At 38.7% G+C, this 21594-nt stretch overlaps 1 protein-coding gene across 1 annotated transcript in view; it reads right to left on the bottom strand.

The window, feature by feature from the left end:
- gfra1b (gdnf family receptor alpha 1b) overlaps positions 1-21594 on the bottom strand; it is a 265359-nt gene that overhangs the window by 14213 nt on the left and 229552 nt on the right. Inside the window, exons 2-4 of the mRNA XM_051418154.1 lie at positions 9233-9315; positions 8601-8909; positions 7761-7844 (exon numbers count right to left, since the gene is read on the bottom strand). Of these exons, the coding sequence (XP_051274114.1) occupies positions 7761-7844; positions 8601-8909; positions 9233-9272 (433 nt within the window). The 5' untranslated portion in view covers positions 9273-9315. The remainder of the gene's footprint in view (positions 1-7760; positions 7845-8600; positions 8910-9232; positions 9316-21594) is intronic.

Raw genomic sequence — 21594 nt, 5'->3', positions numbered from 1 at the left:
TCATTGCATAGAACACATGGACTAAAGAGCACCAACAGAATTTCCTGGACTGATGCCACCATTAAACATAAGAGCGGTGAGGTCAGAAGCAGTAGAGCCTTTCCTAAAAACCCTTTTATCTATCAGGTTTAATTCCAGTGTAGCAGTTCTGGATAATAATGTTCTGTCAAGCAATTGCTCAAGTCTATTTCTTTTTTCTCTGAATATAATTTTAGACTATAGGACCATGTGGTCATGGAATTTCCCTGCTATCTGTGTCTGACAATGAAAATCCTCCCGTATCCAAGAAACATTGATTATAGTAATATAGTATTAGAGGCTAAAACAGACATAATGTAGAGGCAAAAGTCTGGATTATGATGAAGCCCACTGCATAAACTCAGTTAAAACTATTAGCTCAGTCAATGAAGATAAATAGCATTGTCGGTGTATGGCATTAGAACAAGGCCACAATAAAGGGCTGTGTCTTACTTTAGTATATATTGAATGAGTATCAGGGTTCCTGATTTTAATTAGATAAACATTATTTTATGTGTCACAGTGAGGTGGGTTTATTCTGAGTTCAGCCAAATTGCAGACAAAAGACACATTTTCCAGTCATATAACCTGTCCTAATTCAACAGTCTATCTTTATTACCCTCAATATTTACTATCCCAAATACTGAAAACAACAAAATAAGTATATTGCAGAGTCTTTGTATGCTGTCTAGATGATTGTCTAAAATCGTCCTTCACAATGTATAACTGCCTTACTCAATCCTTCTAAACCTATTCCTCCACTTAGTGCCCTCTTTGTCATCTCCCATAATGGAAAGAAAAAAGCAGTGGTCAGAGCTCGCTCCTTCACGGCACCCTGCCTTCTATCAGGCATCCTGCCAGCATCACTAAATCCACGTCCCGCTGTCTCAGTATTTATGACCAGAGACCCAAGACACATTTATTAAGTGCATCCTTGTAATTAGCAAAATCTCATTTAGCTCCTATCACACCAGCTATTCCTTTCCTTCATTTAATCCTCTTGTCACTCATTGATCCTGTATTCATTCAACAGAAGTGCAGTACCCTCAGCATTGTTGGTGGTTGCCATATTCAGTATGATATATGAAGATATGTGCACCGAGATGCTGATGTTGGACTGTGGGACTGGTGGACCACAATCCTTCAAACCATGTTGCTAAATTTTATGCTGGGAATGAAAATCCCTCCAGACAAGGCAATGGTGATGGTGATAACAATATTTAGTGATGGTGGCCTGAGGAAGTTGCGCAAAGGTTCATATTTTAACCGTTCAACCACATAGTGACAAGCAAACAGGTTCCTTTGGAACCCAAACTACCCTTGACAGTTTCAGGTCAGTGCATGATGTCATGAGATAACATGTCCTTCAGATTTGACTCACTGGTTATGAGGAAAAGGTTTATGTTAAGGTTAAGGTGGATGCACATATGGTGCTACTGTGACTGCAGGATATGGGAGAGGGAGCAGGAAGTATGAGCGCACTTGGTTGCACCTGTTGATGCAGTGTGAGAGTGTGGACGCCCAGGCACACTTTTGCTTGCTCAAATGGGTGATGATATTCTGCTTGGCCAATTAAAAATATGATAAACAATCATTTCTATGTAATGTCTCACCATAAGCAGATGCCAAATAATGTAACTAAAGGTGTCTTTTTTTTTCTCATCCTCCTTCCAGCTTCCTGCTTTTAAGAATTAGTTGTTAAAATCATGAACCTGTATATTTTGCCCCAGTATATCAATCTGAGATGTAGACCTGAGACCTGAGATATTTTTGAATTTGAAAATGTCATTGTATGGGAATGTGTGCAGGGTGATTTGCACTTAGATGAGTGCCTCCATGCAGCAGCAATGCACATACTATGAATAATTATGCGTTTGTGTAGATACTTGTTGGTGTGCAGCGGTGTAGGCTGGGGTGTAGTTAGCTCACATCAAATAATTCCATGGCTGACTGAAAACATTATCCTGTGTCACCCGCAGCCTACAGCGTTTTATTTTCTTATCTCAAAGCCATGATTAGCCGTTGCCTGCATCACTCATGGTTGCATATCCACTAGACTCCCTGTGCACAGCTTGTCATGGCTAAGCCATCAGGTACACTCATCTTGGTGAGGAATGTCTGCTCTCCAAGCTGCTTTACTGAGCCTTCATCTTCCAATAAGATTCATATGTGTCAGAGTGGCAGGGAGGGAGTGCTGGGAGTGGGTTAGTCAGCGTGTGTGTGTGTGTGTGTGTGTGTGTGTGTGTGTGTGTGTGTGTGTGTGTGTGTGTGCGCGTGTGTGTGCGTGTGTGTGTCTTCATAACTGATAGTATTTGATTTGCATGATGTGGTCAAATCAAAGTGTTAAAACATCAAAAAGTTAATAATTCTCATGTACTTTTCACGACATGTTCCCTCAACACAAGAATACTTAAATTTTTTTTTTTCAAAGTAAACTACTCTCCACACATTCTGAAATTCACGCTAGTCTTTGTGCTAATTCCCTAATTCCCTTATGGGCTACTGTAAAAACATGGTGGTTCAACATGGTGGACTACATAGAAGGCGACCCGCAGCCTCTGTAAATAAAAACGACTCGTTCTAAGGTAACAAAAACAATTCCTGTATTCGGGTGATTGTACACTAATGAATACATACCTATGAATACTATATTCTCTTCCTGCCCATAGAGCCTCCTACATGTTACACACTGGACCTTTAACACACAATCCTGTTATGTTGCCTTTATGTAGCGCTTTACAATTTGCTTCTCATTCAAACAAACGTTTGCACACTGAAGTATCGGGCCAGCTACCACGCAAGGTGCTGGCTCACCTGACACTTTTTGCCCAAGGACACTTCAACATGTGGACAGGAGGAGCTGACCCACTCTACCCACTGAGCCGTAGCCGCCCCTTGACACCCAATTTGGTTGTACAACAAAGTGAATTACGGAATCCTTCGCTCCCACATAGATTTTGAGATACTTAAATGCTTGCTGAAAATTACAGCTTTAGCTTCCAAATTTAATGCAGTCCAGTGTGATGGACACAAACTATCAATATGCAATTTTCCAAATACAAACAAGTTTCATACTTAAATTGGGAAAAGGGCTTTTTGCTCTTGTAGTTTTACTTTAGTTTTTCGTGTTGCCTTCTAAAGTCTTCTAAAGGCATTTTCTCTTGTGTTCTACAGGGGGTGGACCTAACAACAACTGCACACACACACACATACACACATTATAATGCGGTACCTCTGCAATACTGTAAATGCGGTTTGTCATTGTTGGAGGTGGTCATTCATCATCTTGGATTACATTTTATTTTGCAGTTGTTAGTGTTATCATCTTCCCTATGCGCAAACATCTATAAGTGCTTTATGCAGTGTTCTATGGTTTATATTACAAAGAATTCTCAAAGTATACTTCCTAATACATAGAAAAAAATGTTGTTTCATTTCAAGCTGCTGAATACTTTAGTTTAGTTGAATATTTGATTACGCAGCATCTAAGTGAATTTCAAACATCTAATGCACAACTTGTCTATTATTGGGTTTTGAGCTCCCTCTGGTTAACTCAGTTGGAATCAATTGTGTTATTCTGCGGTTACAGAGGGGCCGAGCAAAAACAAAGAAGTGTGTGAAAGGAAATGCCTTCAGATGATTCACTGATACGTTTGAAAGCAGTCGTGTGTAAAAAGTATAAGCAGATTAAAAGTGTTTCTTCTACTTACGGTCACTCTAATGTTCAGATGGAGCCGTTTGCTCATGTTTGTTCACAGTTCAAAGGCAGGCCAGGCCAGTGGCAGAGGACAAAGACTACAGAGGATGAATCTGTTGCTTCAGGCAACTAGACCCACTGAATTATTCTTAAATCATCATGCCAAGCTTCATCTCTTGTTCACCGACTCGATTTTCTGGAAGACTACCGATGAGCTCCGAGGATATACTGGGAGCGGAGGGGAAGATACTGGGCTCAGAGGTAGGGCCAGTGATAGTGAGATTTCCTCTTTGAGAGATGCTGCTTACGTGGAAATTGAGGAGCTGTCTGAAGGACTTCTGAAGTTTATCGCTCTTAAACTGAAAACATTTATGCAGTTAAGAAAATGTGCTCCAGTTTCAAGTATTTACAGCATCACAGGAACATGAGTGGTTGGAACTGAATGATAGAAATGTAGTATAAGAGTTGTGTCTGCATGGGGACATGGCTATATTCATTATGGCTTTACATTGACATATTCCTAACTTTCAATAATCATTGGATGCAAATACATACAACTGACACTTTTTTTTTCATTTTCAAAGGTAAGCATTAGAACATACTAAAAGGCAGAATGAAATGGCTGAATTTGCTTGTTCTGTACAGTATGTGCCATTCTTTGGATGTAATCTTATGCCACTGGTGTCAGGCTGGTTGATGAAATGCAGAATCAGTTTATCTTGTCTCTTAAAAGTATCTTACTTATAAGTTGGGAAATGATTGTACAAGATATACCCTGCAGGAATCCTTGCTTTTCTTAACTCTCGCTATGGGATTGCAAAGAAGCAAAAACCCAAAAAGCTGCAGGTACAGCTTGAGTCAAGTTGTCTTTAGCTCAGTGTAGTTTAGTAAAGACTAAACAACTTTTCCTTGTTGGTGGCCTCAAGTGCCCTAGTGAATTATGTTTAAAGACGTAAACATGATGTGTTGTACAGAAGCTCTGTTTTTTTTAGGGCAGTTCTGTAGTCCCACTGTTCCTTCAGTCTGCACAACCGTATTGTGTTACATCTCTGAAATGCACTTGTTCATTGATTTATAAATGACACAGCACTTAATTTGAGCTGTTCCTGGAGACTATATTCCAGCAGTTATTGACTTCATTGTCACGCCTTTCAGTTTGAATGATTAATGTTAGAAATACTACATAAGGGAAGCTTTCTGGAGAAGCCAAACATGAAGAAAAGTGACTTGATGAAGGAAGTACTCTAACAGAGAGGAGTCATACGGGTAGTCTAACATTAGTAGTGGGAAACTAATTACGGTGTCTTTGATTTTAGCCATGCTAGCAGCGTGGTTCAATGTCGGTAGGTTAGCCACTTTTGTCCAGACTGAAATATTTCAACAACTAATGGATTGATTGTCATGAAATTTGGTAGGCGTCCCTGGTCCCCGGGGGATGAATCCTGCTGAGTTTGGTGATACCGTCTTTTACCTTTAATGCCACCAGCGAAATATCTTGACAACTGTCATGAAATCTGGTACAAATATTCACAGCTAGATGAATCCTAATAATTTTGGTGATCCCCTAACTTTACTTCTAGCGGTCCTTGTAGGTCAAAATTCTCATTTCTCAACATTTACTTGATAGATTAGCCCACAGTTTGGTATTGACATTCATGGTTCACAGACTATGAATGATGACTTTCACCATGAGGTTTGCATGTGGTTTGCATCAAATGTCCCAACAACGGTTGAATGGTTTGCCTTAATATTTGTTCCACACATTCATACCCCGCTGAGGATATATTATAATCACTTTGGTGATTCCCTGATGTCTCATCTAGAGCCATCCTCATGACAAAACTTTAAATTTGTCCAGTACTTTGGTTTATGATAAAATACCCGCAAAACTGATGAAATTCCCATCGTCCTCAGTTGTGTTTAATGGTAACATGCTAAATTGAAAGGGTGAACATACTTGCTTAACATCAGCATGTTAGAATTTTCACTGTAAGCATGTTAGCTTTGACATGTTAGCATTTAGTTCAAAACACTGTACAGACTTGTTGTTTCTCGTTGCTACATATGATTAGTCATGTCATTTATATAATATTCGAAAAACTTGGCAAAACATTTGTACATGTAAAGCTACTACACGACAGCCAATTAAATCCCCAAACAGGATGGGAGGAAGGGTTAATAGAAGTCAGGTTGGAGCATCTACTCATTTCATAGCTGTCTAAAATGTAATTTTCTGAAACTTACTTGGAATAAAAATGGATTAAAATATACAATAACAAGTATTGATTTTCAGTCATTCACACTAGTGGGCATCATGTCCCAGCAGTTGACCCATGGGATATAGTATGGATCATTGTATGCTAGCTCACATGTGCATTATTTTACACTGCGGGTTGCCTGAGGCCTGGCTTAGTTGCAGACAGGAATGAGGTCACTTATAGCAAATGGATTCCTGATATCTAACCCTTTAAGTGATTTATTTTTTTCCTTAGAGCCCCCTTCGGCTGTTTACACACTGTTATACATTAAACTGGCTTCTCAGCTCCAGCTCCATCTCTGAAATCCCCATTTATATTGCTAACATACTCTCATACACAACGGTGATGTCTTACAATGTAATAGCACATAATAATGATAACAAAAAGTTAAATTGCCAAGTCTTCCATATTGTAGGTTACTGACTTTGATAGAAGAGCACATTAGCAGCAGATTCGATTTTTCAATATATCTTAATCAAAATTAAAACATTTCGCATTTGTTCAGTTGGATATGTCTCATCGCAGCTACATTAAGCAAATTATTTTATTGTTGGATAATGATCTGTACATTTCAAGCTCTTTTCTTCTTGGCCTCTTAATAATTCCTGTTTTTTTCTTTTTTACCAGCTGTCCCATTATCTGAAAGCCTCATGAATCCTTAACCACTTTTCCAATTTCATTTTTCTCCCAATTCTTCTTAGTCTCGCATTGCTAGACCTATCTCTGCACTACATTTGCACTATTCCAGCACAGGAGAGAAATCCAAATTCCAATAAATGTTTGCTTTACTCTCCCTTTTGAAATACAGTTAACCATTATGTCATCGCGTGTGGAGCACAGCCACTGTGATACGCTAAGTGGATTCAATCACAGCGAGAGCCAGAGAGAGAGAGGGAGAGGGAGCGAGCGAGAAAGAAGAGGGAGCCAGAGTGGGAGAGAGAGAATCAAATGACCAATTTTTTTTCAGTGAAATGGTAGCTGGCCAGTGCAGCAGACGCCCTCCTCCAGCCAGAAAGCCCAACATTGAAGAGTGCCAGAGAGTGCTGCACTTGTCTCACACACAGCTCTTGTTCTATCAGTGCCATTGAACGCAGACAGATGGTTAATTGCTCCTCTGTGGTATGTGTGAGTGTGTGTTTGTGTTTGTGTGTGTGTGTGTGTGTGTGTGTGTGTGTGTGTGTGTGTGTGTGTGATCTCAGCAGATCTAAATATGGGCCTGCCTAGGTGAATGCTCCCAAGTCCACCTGCACTCCATTGACATTTGAGGACATGTGTGGTATTTAGATTCACAACAACAAACAACAAGCATTTCTGTTCAGGTGTTCTTTTTTTTTAAACTTCCATCCAGGCCCTGCAAGCTCCTGGAGCTCAAACAACACGCTCTACTCTAAAAGGATGATTAATTCAAAACTAGCACATAAATGCTACTTCCATCACTAGCACTGTGATAGTGGGAAAAACACACAGACCTCTCATCATTGCTTTGAGAGCTGAAAGTGAAATATACTAAATTACTCTGCTTTGTGTACGGTGGGTCACAGTGGCAGATAAAAGCTTTTGTGATGGATAATGGGTGTTGAAAGCTGCAGCCTGAAACCAGACAGCAATAGAAAAGAGTGGTTGTCAAATAGTGACAGATTTGTAGCAGCGATGTGCTGACTTAAGCTGGGTTTAAAGCGCTAACTGAGAAATAACGTCTCCATGTATGCAGTGACTTAACTTTGCACAATGTCTAAAGTTAAAACCTGAGGAATGTCAGCAGCGTTTAAAAAAAAGCAGCATCTTACCTGCTATGATGGGGGCCAGGCGGAAGATATCTGAGAGCCGGCTATTGACTGGTTCATACGGAGAGTATTCCAGCAAATCATTAGCTGCAGGGGAAAACAAAACGATTGTCACCAATATGTGCTGGATAGTGTGTGTATCTATGCAGTGTGGGTGGATATTTAACATTATAATATCAATTACACTAAATGAATTATGTATACATAGGAGTGCTTATTTTGTAAATATGAATATGTTGTCATGTATTTGCACTCTAGAGCTTATAGAGAAGGTTGACCTTAGATTCCCTTTGTTACAAGTATCTCACATACACTGAAATACAAATTTGAGGTACTTGCACTGTCCTTGAGTATTTCCCTTTTAAGTTACTTTAGACTTCTCCTCCACTACTGTACACATCAGATGCAAATATTGCTCTTTTTACTCCACTGCATTTATCTGACCGTTTATTAGGAGTTTCAGATTTCACTTAAAACGTACTGTATAATGAGTTAATGCATTATTACAGCTAAAACTACCTACCTGTAGCAAAATGGAAATACATTGAAATACTGCTTAGCACACATTAATGCATCAGTGATGGTTATCCAGTAGTATTAAGTATTGAATAACAATGACAGGGGCCACTCTACCTGCATAATAAGTCCTGTGCCTTACCTTCCTGATGATATTTCTGTACTTTTACTTAAGTAAAATTTTAAATGCAGGACTTTTACTCATATGGAATATCTTTTACAAAGTGAAGGGGTCTGAATACTTCTCCACCATAAATGCATAGCTTTATAATCAACGTATTAATCACTCAAATAACGATTATTAGGTTCCTCTGGTACAGTGCATACCCTGCAAACTCTGAAATATGCTCCAAAAGATCCGGAGACAGTTCTTCTCCTTCTTCATGCCTCTTCTACACCTGCACTCATAGAGGGGGCTCTGCTTCATGGCATCTATTGCGCTGCGGCACTCGACCTGCGCCTCGGGACCGGTGACCGCGCTGAAGTTGCTCTCCCTCCCCGCCACGCACTGCCTCATCGTCCGGTACTTGGTGCTGCAGCTGTACTCCTTCAGACACTGCTCGCTGGCCTTCACACAGTCCAGGCGGACGGCCCGGGAGGACGAGCTGCTGTCACCCCTCAAGGTGAACAGCGAGGCTGGGAGGTTTTACAAGAAGCAAGTCAGAAAAGATTTGTGTTCACGACGTGAAGTAGTTTGCCGACATTTGCTCTGCACACAGTGGACTCACCTATCAGTCAATAAACAGTATTTCTGTGGAGAGTAGGTACTACTTTGTTTGTATTGTTGCCAAATAAGAAACAAAGATGTGACTATCAGAGCAATTTAAACTAATATGTGTCTTATTTCTCACTGCCACTGTCTGCTGCATCTGCTGAGTTGAACAGGGGCACATTTTAAAATACAATCAGCATATATTAGAGCCAAACAGAGAAATTCAACAGATGAAAGGGTCACTTACCCGGGAAGGACAACATAATGACAAAAGTAGTTAAAATCATTGCGCTTTAGGAGGTTTTCCGTATGTTAGCTCTGAAAGAGGGGCTCTTCGGGGGGGATTTAAAAGGAAACGTGAAGCGACTTTGTCACACAGATCCGCTTTTCTTCGGGCTGCACATTGCGTGAGTTCAGGTGATCACGCATCCTGTAGATCCAACAGCGAGAATCCCAACTCCAGACCCGAGTCCGGCAGCTACAACCCCACCGTGCGACCCCGCCGGAGTTTCGGACAAACAAGTGAGACGGAGAGAGACGCGCAGATGGTGAACCATTTCCACTTTGCTCCCATCAACCCCCTCTGTTTTTTTTGTCCGCCGCTCGGTCACACGCACTACAAGCGCGGGTGTGTCCGGTCCGACACACACAAGGAGGGAAGATGCCAGCGGGGGTTCGAGGACAAAACTTTTACAGCCGCATTAGAACTCTAAAAAAAAAAAAAAAAAAAAAACCCAAATGACTTCAACTTAAAGAATGAATTGAACTTTTTTTATTGACTGTCACATCCCTGCACCGACTGAAAGCGTGTTTAAATATCCAAAAGCTGGAGATTAAAAAAAAAAATTACATTCCGTTTTAAAGCAGGTGGAAAGAGGAAAAAAAACCAAACCCCCCGACGCCGTTTGATCCGGACTCCACTCTGAAGAGGAACCGAGGGGCTCGAGATGCAACGCGTGAGGGCGTGACGTCACGCGACTATGCGCACAATAACCTTAATAAAGCCATTAACTGCCTCAATTTACACCAAACTGCTGCAGACACTCAAAACCAGATGGATGGCCTGCGGCAAGCAGGTTACATCTGTAAGAACACTGCAGCTGGAGAGAACTCACTTATTAACTCTGTGGGGGGGAAACAAATCTCCATTTATAATTGGTCATTATATATTAATGTAACCTGCAGGCCTGCATAGCATGAGAACCTAACTGATTTTAAATATATCTCCTATCGAACAGCTAAATTGCAACGGTTTTTTTTATGTGTCTCAGTATCTCACTGAAGGCAGTTTAAGTCTTTGTCCTCTCAACTCGGCTCATCAGTAAAAAGTATTAATAGCCTGCAGCACTTTGATTTGAGGGACTCTTTTATTTTTCTTGTTGGATGTATTAAATGTTTGGAGGTATTTCAATCCATCAAATTGGAATAGCACAAGTGGTTAGTGGAATTGGGCGGGGGGAATCATATTGCTTCTTTATCTGAAATTGCAGTCACCATATAAATTGTGATAACTGTTGACAGAACTTTTCCCATCAAAGTTTGTTTTTCTGCACTGGAAAAAAACCAAATGATTCACAGAATGAGTAAAAAATGAGACAGTAGTACTCCATAAGCATTTTGGGATCTTGCAGTTTACTTAGATTATGCATAACAGAAACAATTTAGGTGCCAAGATAAAAAAAATCCTCTCTCCTTAATTTTTTTTTTACAGAGTATATTGTGTTTGATTGCTACATTAACGTGTTGTATACACAATGTTCTGATTTTGTAATGTTGTAATGCTAACAGAGCTCATCTTTCACATTAAAACAATGAAAACCCATCACTGTAATAGAAACCCCATCAAAGCAGAAATGTCCTCTTTTACTTCTGCTCGATTCTGTTCAATTTCATCTATACGGGACCAAACGCAGGCACACACTGCTCAGTATGCAGGACATGTGAAATAGATAGTGCCTTGCTTAAAGGCACCTCTGCAAGGTTTCACACTGTATTTCATAGTGGAAGTAGATAGTGCCTGAAAAAAAGACCACCTCTGCTATCATCAAAAGAAATAAAACATCTGCCTTAAGGGAAAACGTACAGGTACACTTCACACAGCAAATGCCACACACTGCATGCAATGAGTGTAGCTACTGTGAAGGACGTCATCTACAAACTAAATTGATGAAAATACCAGATGTGTCAGTATGTGCATGCCTTACCCATTGAAGAATTGTTGATAGAACTATGTCAATGATTGATATGATTTAGAGAACAAAGCCCTTTTAGTGCCAAATAACCTTTCACTTATTTATCATCCTTTTTATTCTCTTTACTTTGCCTCAAGCCACTCGGCTGCCCCCGAGCGGCACCAACAATGACTTTCTCACATGTATAAACTAACCAAAGAGTAAATGGAGCAGTTGAAGCACGGGGTTCATTTATTTACACTGTAGAAAAAGGATGAGCAGCAACATCTTGGAAAGAGATATATCGCTTTCTGAATACAAAAAAAGAGAGAATAACCTCATTAGTGGAAAGAGTCAGTTCAGAGAGGGATCCCCACAGTCCTGCTTAGTATACAGTAGGTGCGCAGATGGAATTTAAGTCCGATCTTTTAGGTTTTGCCCTGAGGAAAGTTCCTGTTTACCAAATTGTGTGCTTTGTAATCATTATCAGCCTTTTACCTCTAAAATGATGTATGCTGTAATAGTGATCGCATTGTTCAGCTACTGAATTATGTAACTTCTCTTCTCATGTTAAATATCTGTAATAAGTATTATAACATTTTTATTTCTAATATTGTATTATGTAAAGCCTTTATAAATGAAAGAGTCTGGCAGAATTTGCCAGCAAATTGAATCGATTGGCCCATGACTGATTAATTAATTGTGAGTGCTCAGTGGATTACATTAGTATAATAAAAACTCATCCAACTAGATGTAATTTCCCATAAGTAACAATAAGGCCGAAAGACATTGATGTTGAACTATTTATTGTATAGAGACTTATGCAAAGACTAGAAGGCTTTTGTAGCCTCATAGACTTAATATCATGAAAACGTCAACACTGTAACATCAACCAGCTCTCATACTGTCCCAGTAGAGTTTTTTCTGTGCAATTTATATTCAGTTGCATTGTTAACCACATGGCAATTTGTCATCTCTAATGAAGAGATCAGAGATGATTGGATTGGCCCTTGTAAATGCATTGAGCTATTAGACCACTAAGTCAATATCTCTCTGTAGAACCAAAGCTACATGAGTGCTTTAACTCATAGGCAGTGCTAATCATGAATGATGTATTTGCTACCAGGCATGGGGAGTAACGGATTACATGTGACAGGGTTACGTAATCGGGATGTTATCCATTACACTTCAAAATATGTAATCAGATTACAGTTACATTTAGTAAAAATGGGGATTGTTAGCAGGATTACAATTTTGAAATGCATTTTAAAAAGAACAATATGTATTATTATTATTATTATTATTATTATTATTATTATTATTATTATTATTATGTATACATGGACAGTGCACACACATTTCAACAAAGAATAATCTTACAGTTCATTATCATAGCCATTATTTGGTCTTTTAAAGAAGAAAAGGGGAACAACATCACAGTACAGTGTAAGTTATGCCTTCCATCTGTGAAAATGGCCTTAATAAAATGTATTTTAAATGCACTGAGCAGGGTACACGCTGCGATGCTAAAAGTCGTAGTTTCTTTTCTGAGGTTACATTGTTCAATCTGTTTTATAGAATACATGTAATCTCATTTATTTGACATTTCTCTTCTCTTTATTTGCATAATTGGTAAAAAAAGTAAAGTTCCCCCTTCCAACCCTGTTTGCTGTGCTTGAGTGGATATCAATGATACAAATAATAGGCCTATTTATTAAATGTTAACTTTTTTTATATCATCGCCTTGCCTATCACTCAGTTAAAGTTTATTTATTACATAGCACATCTAAATAACCATACAGTGATATAGTATTATAGCTTAAGGATGTGATTGATTGCTGCTCATTAAAGCCCCAGTGGAGGTGCGGAAGCTGTCAGTTGTTAAGTTTCTGTTGGCAGTAGCTAATGTTGTATTTCCTGCATATGATATGTCCTACTTAAACAAATGAAAAATCTATACAGAATCAGCAACAGGAAGAGGCTCAAGATCCGAGGTCCCTCACTTATCCATGCCAGGACTCTTTATTACCTCGCAAAAGATCTCTCTCAGCGTTATCCATCTCCGACTCTTTATGGTGATCATTCATTTGATGTGTCCCCCAAGTACACTGAAGCCTTCGCTGCACAAGAACACTTGCAGGATGAGATTTATTAGGGGGTAATCGATATCATTGTATATCACGAGATCAACACTAACCAATTACCGGGTCCCTAGGCCAGTCTCTACACCTCTGACAGGATGCTGTAACTCACTTCATGTGTAAAAGGATTAATTTTGTGTTAAAGGACCAGTCAGTCATTTTGTTGATCGTGTAAAATACAGATATATAGTTTGACTTATGCAATAGATAAGTAAGTATTTAGTGTGTTACTCCAGTGATCATAGTTGAAATTGTTTTTTTTCCAACAATAGATCCAGAAATGTCAGAAATGGAATGTAATATTCATAGGTATGCTTTCATTAGTGTATAATCACCTGAATATAGGAATCATTGTGTTTTTGTTACCTTAGAATTAACCATTTTTATCTACAGAGAGCCCCTAAGCTTGAAAGATATTTGTTAGAAGCTTATTCTTAGGTTCTCTCTTAAATCTAGTCCATGGTCAGCTTGGTTTACTTTGGTTTCAGATTTCAGTGGAGAAGCATAATCCACCCCTCTGTCCATCTGAATGCTCACTATGTTCCAAACACCCCCGTTTGTGCCAAAATATGGCTAAATACTGTGTATTGTACAGTGTACATCAATGCCAAAACTATGAATGGCATGGATGTGCATGAAGAAGATGAAAATAGAACAGTGGAAGCTGTATATTTATTGTTGTTTTGGCTCAGTATGGTCCAAACACTGTTTTCGCCAAAGCTCCAGAACAGTGTGTTGGGAACATACTGAGCATATGGATGGACAGTATGTGCGTTCCTTAATTTCCGTCCAAATATGGAGAATCAGAAATGTGGTGAGCAAAAAGATGGACAGTGGATGAGTTGGTTACAGTTCAGGAGTGTTTGCATCAATATCAAATGAGAACTTTGTATTCATATGGATGTTTGTATTCATAGGGATGTTTTGATGTTTTGACTTTTTCCTTCATTGTGAAATCTGGTCACCTTCAAAATCTTTGCAGCATGAATTTTAGGTGACCACACCTGTCAAAAGGAGATAAGATGGCATAGATTTCTGGAGTTGAGTTTTAACTAAGACTGTTGTTGACTACTCTTTGTCTGTATACATGACAGATTGTCATTGACAGCAGATTGCAGTCTTTCCCTTTGCATTACAAACCTCATTAAAGGCATACTTAATGATAACTACAATCTCATGAGAATTAATATTACATCCATTTTCCATATTGTAATATAAACCAATAGATGAAAGCACTCTAATACAGGGCTGTGATATTGACCTCATTTTCCACCTATTCTTCTGTGTGCATAAGCAATGTATAGCATTCTAGCCTATAGACCAATGTTCTCCAGACCTGTTTGAAATGAGACCCTGTCCCAACCACTCACAACCCCTTGTCAATTTGCATATTGTTATCAGCTGCTAGCAGTTCAACCAAAGAGTGATGTTCCCTTCTCAGATAGTGTCATTTGAATAGTTTTTAGAAGCCTGAAGAAGGAAAACTGTCCAGTATTTTATAATAGAAAAGCAAAGTTAGTAAAAAAGTCTTATACTTAAAATAAACTTAAGTTTGTGTAGCAGAATATCTTTTGTCCTCCTATTTTATGTATTTATAACATCTCAAGAAACCCCGTTGATTTACTCTATCCTGTGACCCTTCCAGAGGACCCAAAACCACTGCTATAAACATCCAGTCTAATGGAATCAGAAAAGGTCAGAGCATTTATTGTGTTTGCAATATTTTAGTTAACTCATTAAAGGTCTTTTGACTTAAATATCAAATTCTTTGCCATATTAAGAGATATGTGGTTGTAATGTTTTCCTCTGTTAAGTACAAATTACAGTACGTTAGTTTCTTTTTAGACAGCATGTTTCTATTAGAAATTAGCTATATGGGATGGGATCATCATAAGCATAAGCATCCCTGATTCAGTTGGAGGAACTGGAAGGGTGGCTTGCAACCCCTAGTGAAATATAGAGAGACTACAGTACCATCTAGTGGAAAACATAACCCTGTACCTGCCTCTCTGACCTGCTGAATCATGGTCTGCTTTATGTGACTTCTGCAATTACAATTTGTGTTTCATAACATGGATTTTTCAGACTTGCTTACATATCTTTTCTTTATTTGTTTGTTTTGTTTTTTTTGGCTCAAGTGCAATATTTGTGTCTACCAGCAGACATCCTTTATTTGGATCACCCCTTGAATCAAGTGTTCTTTGGCCCCAAAATGAAAATGTTATTTTTGAGACATCTAGGGAGAGACAAACAAACAAACAAACAAACAAACAAAAGACCAGCTCATACAGAAACTTGTTGTTGAAATCCAATAATAATGCTACAATGGATTTAAGTTTATACCATCACAGGGATATATTGTTGCTATGGGTACACCACCTTCAGCCCTATTCTTTGCCGGCTTATATCCAACATATAAACTCCTTACAGAATATGAAACCAACCTGTTTTCACATACTGACAGTTTATTTGCTGCCACAACCATCTTCAGTTTTTCTTGTTCCTTCTTTGTATTGTCCGTGTCACTGATTATTTCTGTTAGTCACTACATCTGTCTGTGCTGGGTCACTTGCTGTGCAGCGAACCCACAGGACCCACCAACCCTTCCTACCCTGCTGTCTGCCTACGGGTAGATGAACGCATCACATTACCGTAGACCAAGTTGGAGAATTTTCATGTACTCTTTCACATGTAAATTAATAAGTAATAATAAGTTGAACAATTGGATGAAAATATACAGAGGATAACATATACATTACTCCTTATGTTTTCTAAGTCACGAAAACTCAAGAACAATTTGGAATAGAAACTCCATACTTTCACCACAGGTTCCCCCTGGAGAACCGATGTTCTGATTAGATTTTTGGGAGCACCTTGCTGCATTAATTTGCATATCAGAGATGTACATGGAAAAATAGGCAGGTCATTAAGCAGCTCAAATTCCTCATGGTTACAGTAACTCACAGCTCCCCTAAGGCAAGAACAAGGTCAGTTTGCTTGTTATTAGCATCAGGGAAAGGTCACTTTGATTAGACTAAAGTAATGACAGAAACAGACTTGGGTTGGGGTTTGGCAACAGTGAATACATCTGTCTGGACGGAGCTAGATGAGACGTGTGTCTCTTGTTTCCTCTGTGACCCAGAAAAGAAGATGTTTGTGCTGCCATGTGTCTTGCTGTGTCGGTAATGGAGGATAGTACAAGTTGCACTTGTCTCACTTACCTGTGACTAAAGAGGGACTGTGACATCAGCAATAAAACATGAAAAAACAGAGCAGGGGAACTGCCAGCTCCCAAGTGTGGGTGAAAATGTATAATTACAGTCAGCAGATTCAGGTTATTGTGTGCTTATTCTGAGCTTATTCCAAAATTTAGATCTCCTACATTTATAAGGCATATTGTGTGCCAGTACACGTCCATCTCCTCAGTAGCAGACATCCATTTTTGATGAAGTTGTAAATAAACTTCCCAAAATGTCCTCCACTTTCCCTGGCTACCTCTTTACCTGCATTCCTCCACTTCAGGTTATTCTGGTAGGAGCGGAGTGGCTATTAAGGTAGCAAAAGAGGAGCAGTGCAAAACCTTTGGGATGCAACAACGATCTGATTCTTGTTCTCCTCCTAAATCTTGAGATTTGAATTCATTGTTCCAGGCAAAAGAAAGGTATGAATAACTTATTGATATGTGATATTGATGTAATATTATTTTTGAGAGTGTGCATCAAAAGTGCTGTATAACCTAAAGTCAGTTAATTATGGTGTCACTGTAATAATGTTGACTTAATTATTTGGAGATCTTGTGGTGGGGTATGGGGAGGGTTTGTTCACAATCCAAGTGGGGGTTGGTGTAGCGCAGTTTTTATCTGCTTCTTATGAAAAAAAAAAGTAATAACAAATTGGTAATTTCCCTATGTATGGTACGTTTTTATTTTTAGTACAGGTTTAACTTTGTTTTATAGACCCTTTTCTAATTAACATGCAGCCCACAAATAATATTTAAAAAAAGTTAAACCATGTGAAGAATGGAAATTTGCCTCATCTAGTGAGGCAATTGGGCAGTTTTGTTTGTTTTTATTTTATTTGAAAAGTGTTGCTGTATTGTCTATGATTTACTGCAATTTACCATATGACCAGTCGACATATGGGTGCACACACATATACAGACACACCAAAAAGTGTGCACACAGCCAGCTGGCATTTAGGAAAGCAAACAGGCAAACATAATGATTATATTGCTTTATGGCTTTATTAAGCTAATTTGGCAATAACTCTTGTGTCAGCTGTTAGTAAAGAGCATTCTATCATTTAATGCTTTCATATGGCAAATAAACTGTCTCCTTACTGAGCACAGCATGCATATATATACATGCACACTGTGTAGATGCAATATGTGAGCTGCTATGCATGATCAAACCAAGCAGGGGGCAGTGTTGTTCTACCATTAGGAGCAATGCAAAGACTTGAAGGGAAGACTGCATTTCATAACACCGCTGTGGAGATAATCTTAAAAATAGTGCTGAGTGTTGCACAAGCATTGTCTCATCGCCTTAAAATGCTCTGGGAGAATTTAGCCATCATGCAACGATCTTGAAAGCTTGATATTTTTTTTAGCTGCATTTTCTCTCCCCCAGTTACACTGAACTAAAATTGACAGTCGAGGTGTCAGAGCCAGTCATATGGAACAGTTCATTCTTTTTTTTCACCGTAAGGCTGGCATTTATGGTATCCTTTCTCTGCACATATGCACATGGACTGTGTGTGGGCAGAGTTACAGTTCATGTAGGAACACCATTACCAGGCTTCATGATCACAGAAACAGGGCTTTTACTGGCATTTGACAGTTTTGTCATACTGTATGTAGATACAGTACCAGGTGAAAACTGTGCCATAGCAATGCTATTGTTTGAACACTCCACACATATCAAACAGTGTTACCATGGTGGGGTGAGAGTCTGTATCTACAATGCAAGGCAATGGACATAGCCCTCCAACATTGCTTTACCTCCCTTTCTGATGCCTGGGATATTTTGGCCTCTAGTAGGTTTTAAGCGAGCAAGACATATTTAGGCTTGTTATAAACTAGCTCCGTTCTTGTAGAGCAATTATAACAAGCTGCTAGCAGTTGCTCCCATTTGGGATTTTTCCAAAGTGGTTATATAAGATGGTATTTTATGGGGATTGCATACAATTTCACAGGGATAGTGCAATATTTAAAAAATGGTGTTCACATCATTTAATTGATAATCTTTGTACAACTATGCTGTATGGCTACCTAAAGCATATATAGAGTATAGATAACACGTGTCATAATGCAAATAACTGATCCATTACTTAGAAAACTTAGTTTGGTTTCAGTATTTAAAAATTACTGATGATGGATTTTAACACAATCTAACTCGCATTAAACAATCACCAGTAAAAATAACAACTAAATGGTTATGTTAATGATGATTAATTGAAATGTAGATTGACTTTTTTCCAAACCCCCAAAATGTGTACACAATATGGATACCGTTTTTCCTTTTTCTTTTTGTCCTATTAAGATGAATTCAATCGTAATACACTTCCCAGCAGCCTTTAAAGACTACACATCTGATCATATAGTGGGATTATAAAACACTCAAAATTGTGATCATGTAACATGTTGTGTCACTTCTGTGAAGGCAGCTTGAATATTGTTCTTGGCTTTCACTGTTTTCCTTCACCGTCATTTTGTCTTCAGTATCCTCGCTTGGTATTCCCCCCCACACTTCCAATTATCCTTGACGTGATAACACACTATAATGTGACACACAAGGGCAAACGGCTACTCTGTCTAGAAACAGATCTCCCCCGGACCAACTCTTACCCTCTGCACACTGGTGAAGAAAGTATCTTGCAAATCTCACTGAGTCATCATTAACCTAAAGATCTTCCAATATTATTATTGTCATTATCTACAGACAACAGTCCTGACATACCATTCATTAAGTATTTTGCAAGACAGCAAGAAACTGACTACTTCTGCAGTTCTGATAATAACCTATCACAGACTATTTGATGTCATTTAAAGGCAGAAAAGAGAAGTGAATCACTCCAGCTGCATACAAACTAAACCTATATAGCGGTAGATGTGCTGCAAAAACTAGCAAATCACTATGCGGCCAAGGCTGTAGCTGTTATACCACCAAAATACTAATGACAAAATATATATGCAACCTCTAAAACTAAAAACTGCATTCCAGCAAACATGCCAGTTAACATACAAATTACAGCATCCAGTATGTCAGCGACACACTGTAGCTTCATCAGCCAGCTGGCTGCGAGCAATAGGAGGCACCCACTGTTCTAACTGCTACCTTAGACAAACCTTCACTGCTTGCTTTAGGCTCTGTCCACAAATGAACAAACACATTGATTTACCTGGTAGAGTTAAAGTTGGCTTTGCTACCCACTTCCAATTTCCACAGCACACTCGATCTTTTACAGCTCTACTGTACCTCTGCTGCCTCAGACTTTGTTGGAGGTGGTTTTGAGAGGCGTTTTCATCTGAGGAACAGTTTCACAGTGATTCCATAAAAGCGACTTTCATCAAATAATTTGGTTGAGTTTAGCTAAAAATTGAATTCTTTCAGTCTTTTGTAGTTGGAATGGTAACAATACTAGACCTTGATCAGACAGCAGTAGCAGCTTCTAATTTAAATTAGATAAACCTGCCCAGACAAAGCTTTGTGGTGAGAATGTCAGTTTGAATCCTGCAGAATGGCCTTCCCCAAAACTGACTGTAGGGCTCTTGGGTAAGTTTAACATTTCTTTCTTGTGTTTTTATTAACTTAATCTTTGACCAATATGCTGCTAATATTAAGCTCATTTTAAATTGAAATCAGTAAAATCTTGTAACTGTTATGTGGACAGATGATGACACGAAGCAACCACAACAACCATTCTTCATAATCTTTCATTTTCAGAAAGCATAAAAGCATTAAGCTTTCCATTTGAGCTATTTTATTGTTTGTTTAAAGAGTGTTTACACAAGCCATTGTTCAGTAACCTTCGAACAATGAACATTAGCAACCAACAATTGTATATTGTATCCAGTTTTTCTGTTTTTCCACAACTTAATGGACTTTAATGGGGTATTTAATTTACTAACACATTGTAGGCAGCGAACTCTGAACCTTAATGGGGATAATGCTCTGCTCTTGCCAGCTGAGCAGAACAGACTCCTTACTATATGCTTATGTGGTGTTTTCAGCCATGCAGCTTCAGCAACTATAAAGAGCAGCATATACTGTGAGCTGTAAGAGGTTCCTTAAATAGGTTCCTTACATTTTACTGGTCTTATATATTAAATACTTAATATCCATAGAGAGGGAGGACTGATAGGGATTTTAGACTGCAGCACATTAGTACAATGTGGCAAGGTTTTAAAGTTGTATTACACATTAGACACATATTAAGAAGATTTTGGCAGATCGATCACAACAGCTCATACATATGTGACTCACAACACTTTAAAAAGTGGTTTATACATTTCACTACCTTGCCTCTCTGATGAATTACAGCATGTAAAATGCAGCATTTTCATCATCACATCACTTTCACCACCAAATAAAATGTCATCACGTCCACCAGGAAATGTCACCAATCAGAAACAAAATTTGATCTCCACTATACTGCGGAATGAAACTGGATCAGCAACTGAAATTGAGAAATTTAATGTAACATAACACAGTCCAACACGATACTTTGAGTCTAGCAGAAGTCTTGTTGGTTCTTCCACTAATATGTTTTCAGCGGTGGTGTGAGGACAGGAGTGTTGACTATTCTGTTTAAGTTCCATTCCCACCTCCTTGCAGTATAACATGCACATCCTGTTACTCAAGGTGTAAAGCCTGTTATATGGTGAATTAAAGGTTCAGTGTATAACATTAAGGCACCCCTATTGGCAGAAATGGAATATAATATGTAATGTTATTAGTGTATAATCACCAGAAAATAAGAATCATTATGTTTTTGTTACCTTAGAATGAGCCTTTTATATCTACACACCACGGGTTCCCTTCCATGGAGGCCACCATGTTGTACCTCTATGTTTCTACGGTAGCCCAGAATGGACAAACTCTGGCTCTAGATAGGGCCGTATTTGTTTTGCCACTAAGTCGTACACATACAAGATGTTTCGGGCTTATTTCCTGCTTCCCTGTAGAGCTTCATCACTTTGTGAGATACGGTATTTCCTTTTGTTTCTCCTGATGTTTTTCAGTTAACATTTTGAAATACTGTTTATTTCCTTATTTCCATTTCAATTTTCAACTTGC

This window comes from Dicentrarchus labrax, unplaced genomic scaffold, assembly GCF_905237075.1.
Source record: "Dicentrarchus labrax unplaced genomic scaffold, dlabrax2021, whole genome shotgun sequence".
Classification (NCBI taxonomy): domain Eukaryota; kingdom Metazoa; phylum Chordata; class Actinopteri; family Moronidae; genus Dicentrarchus; species Dicentrarchus labrax.
The sequence above is the reverse complement of the archived record's forward strand: the minus strand, read 5'-3'. Positions and strand labels throughout refer to the sequence as shown.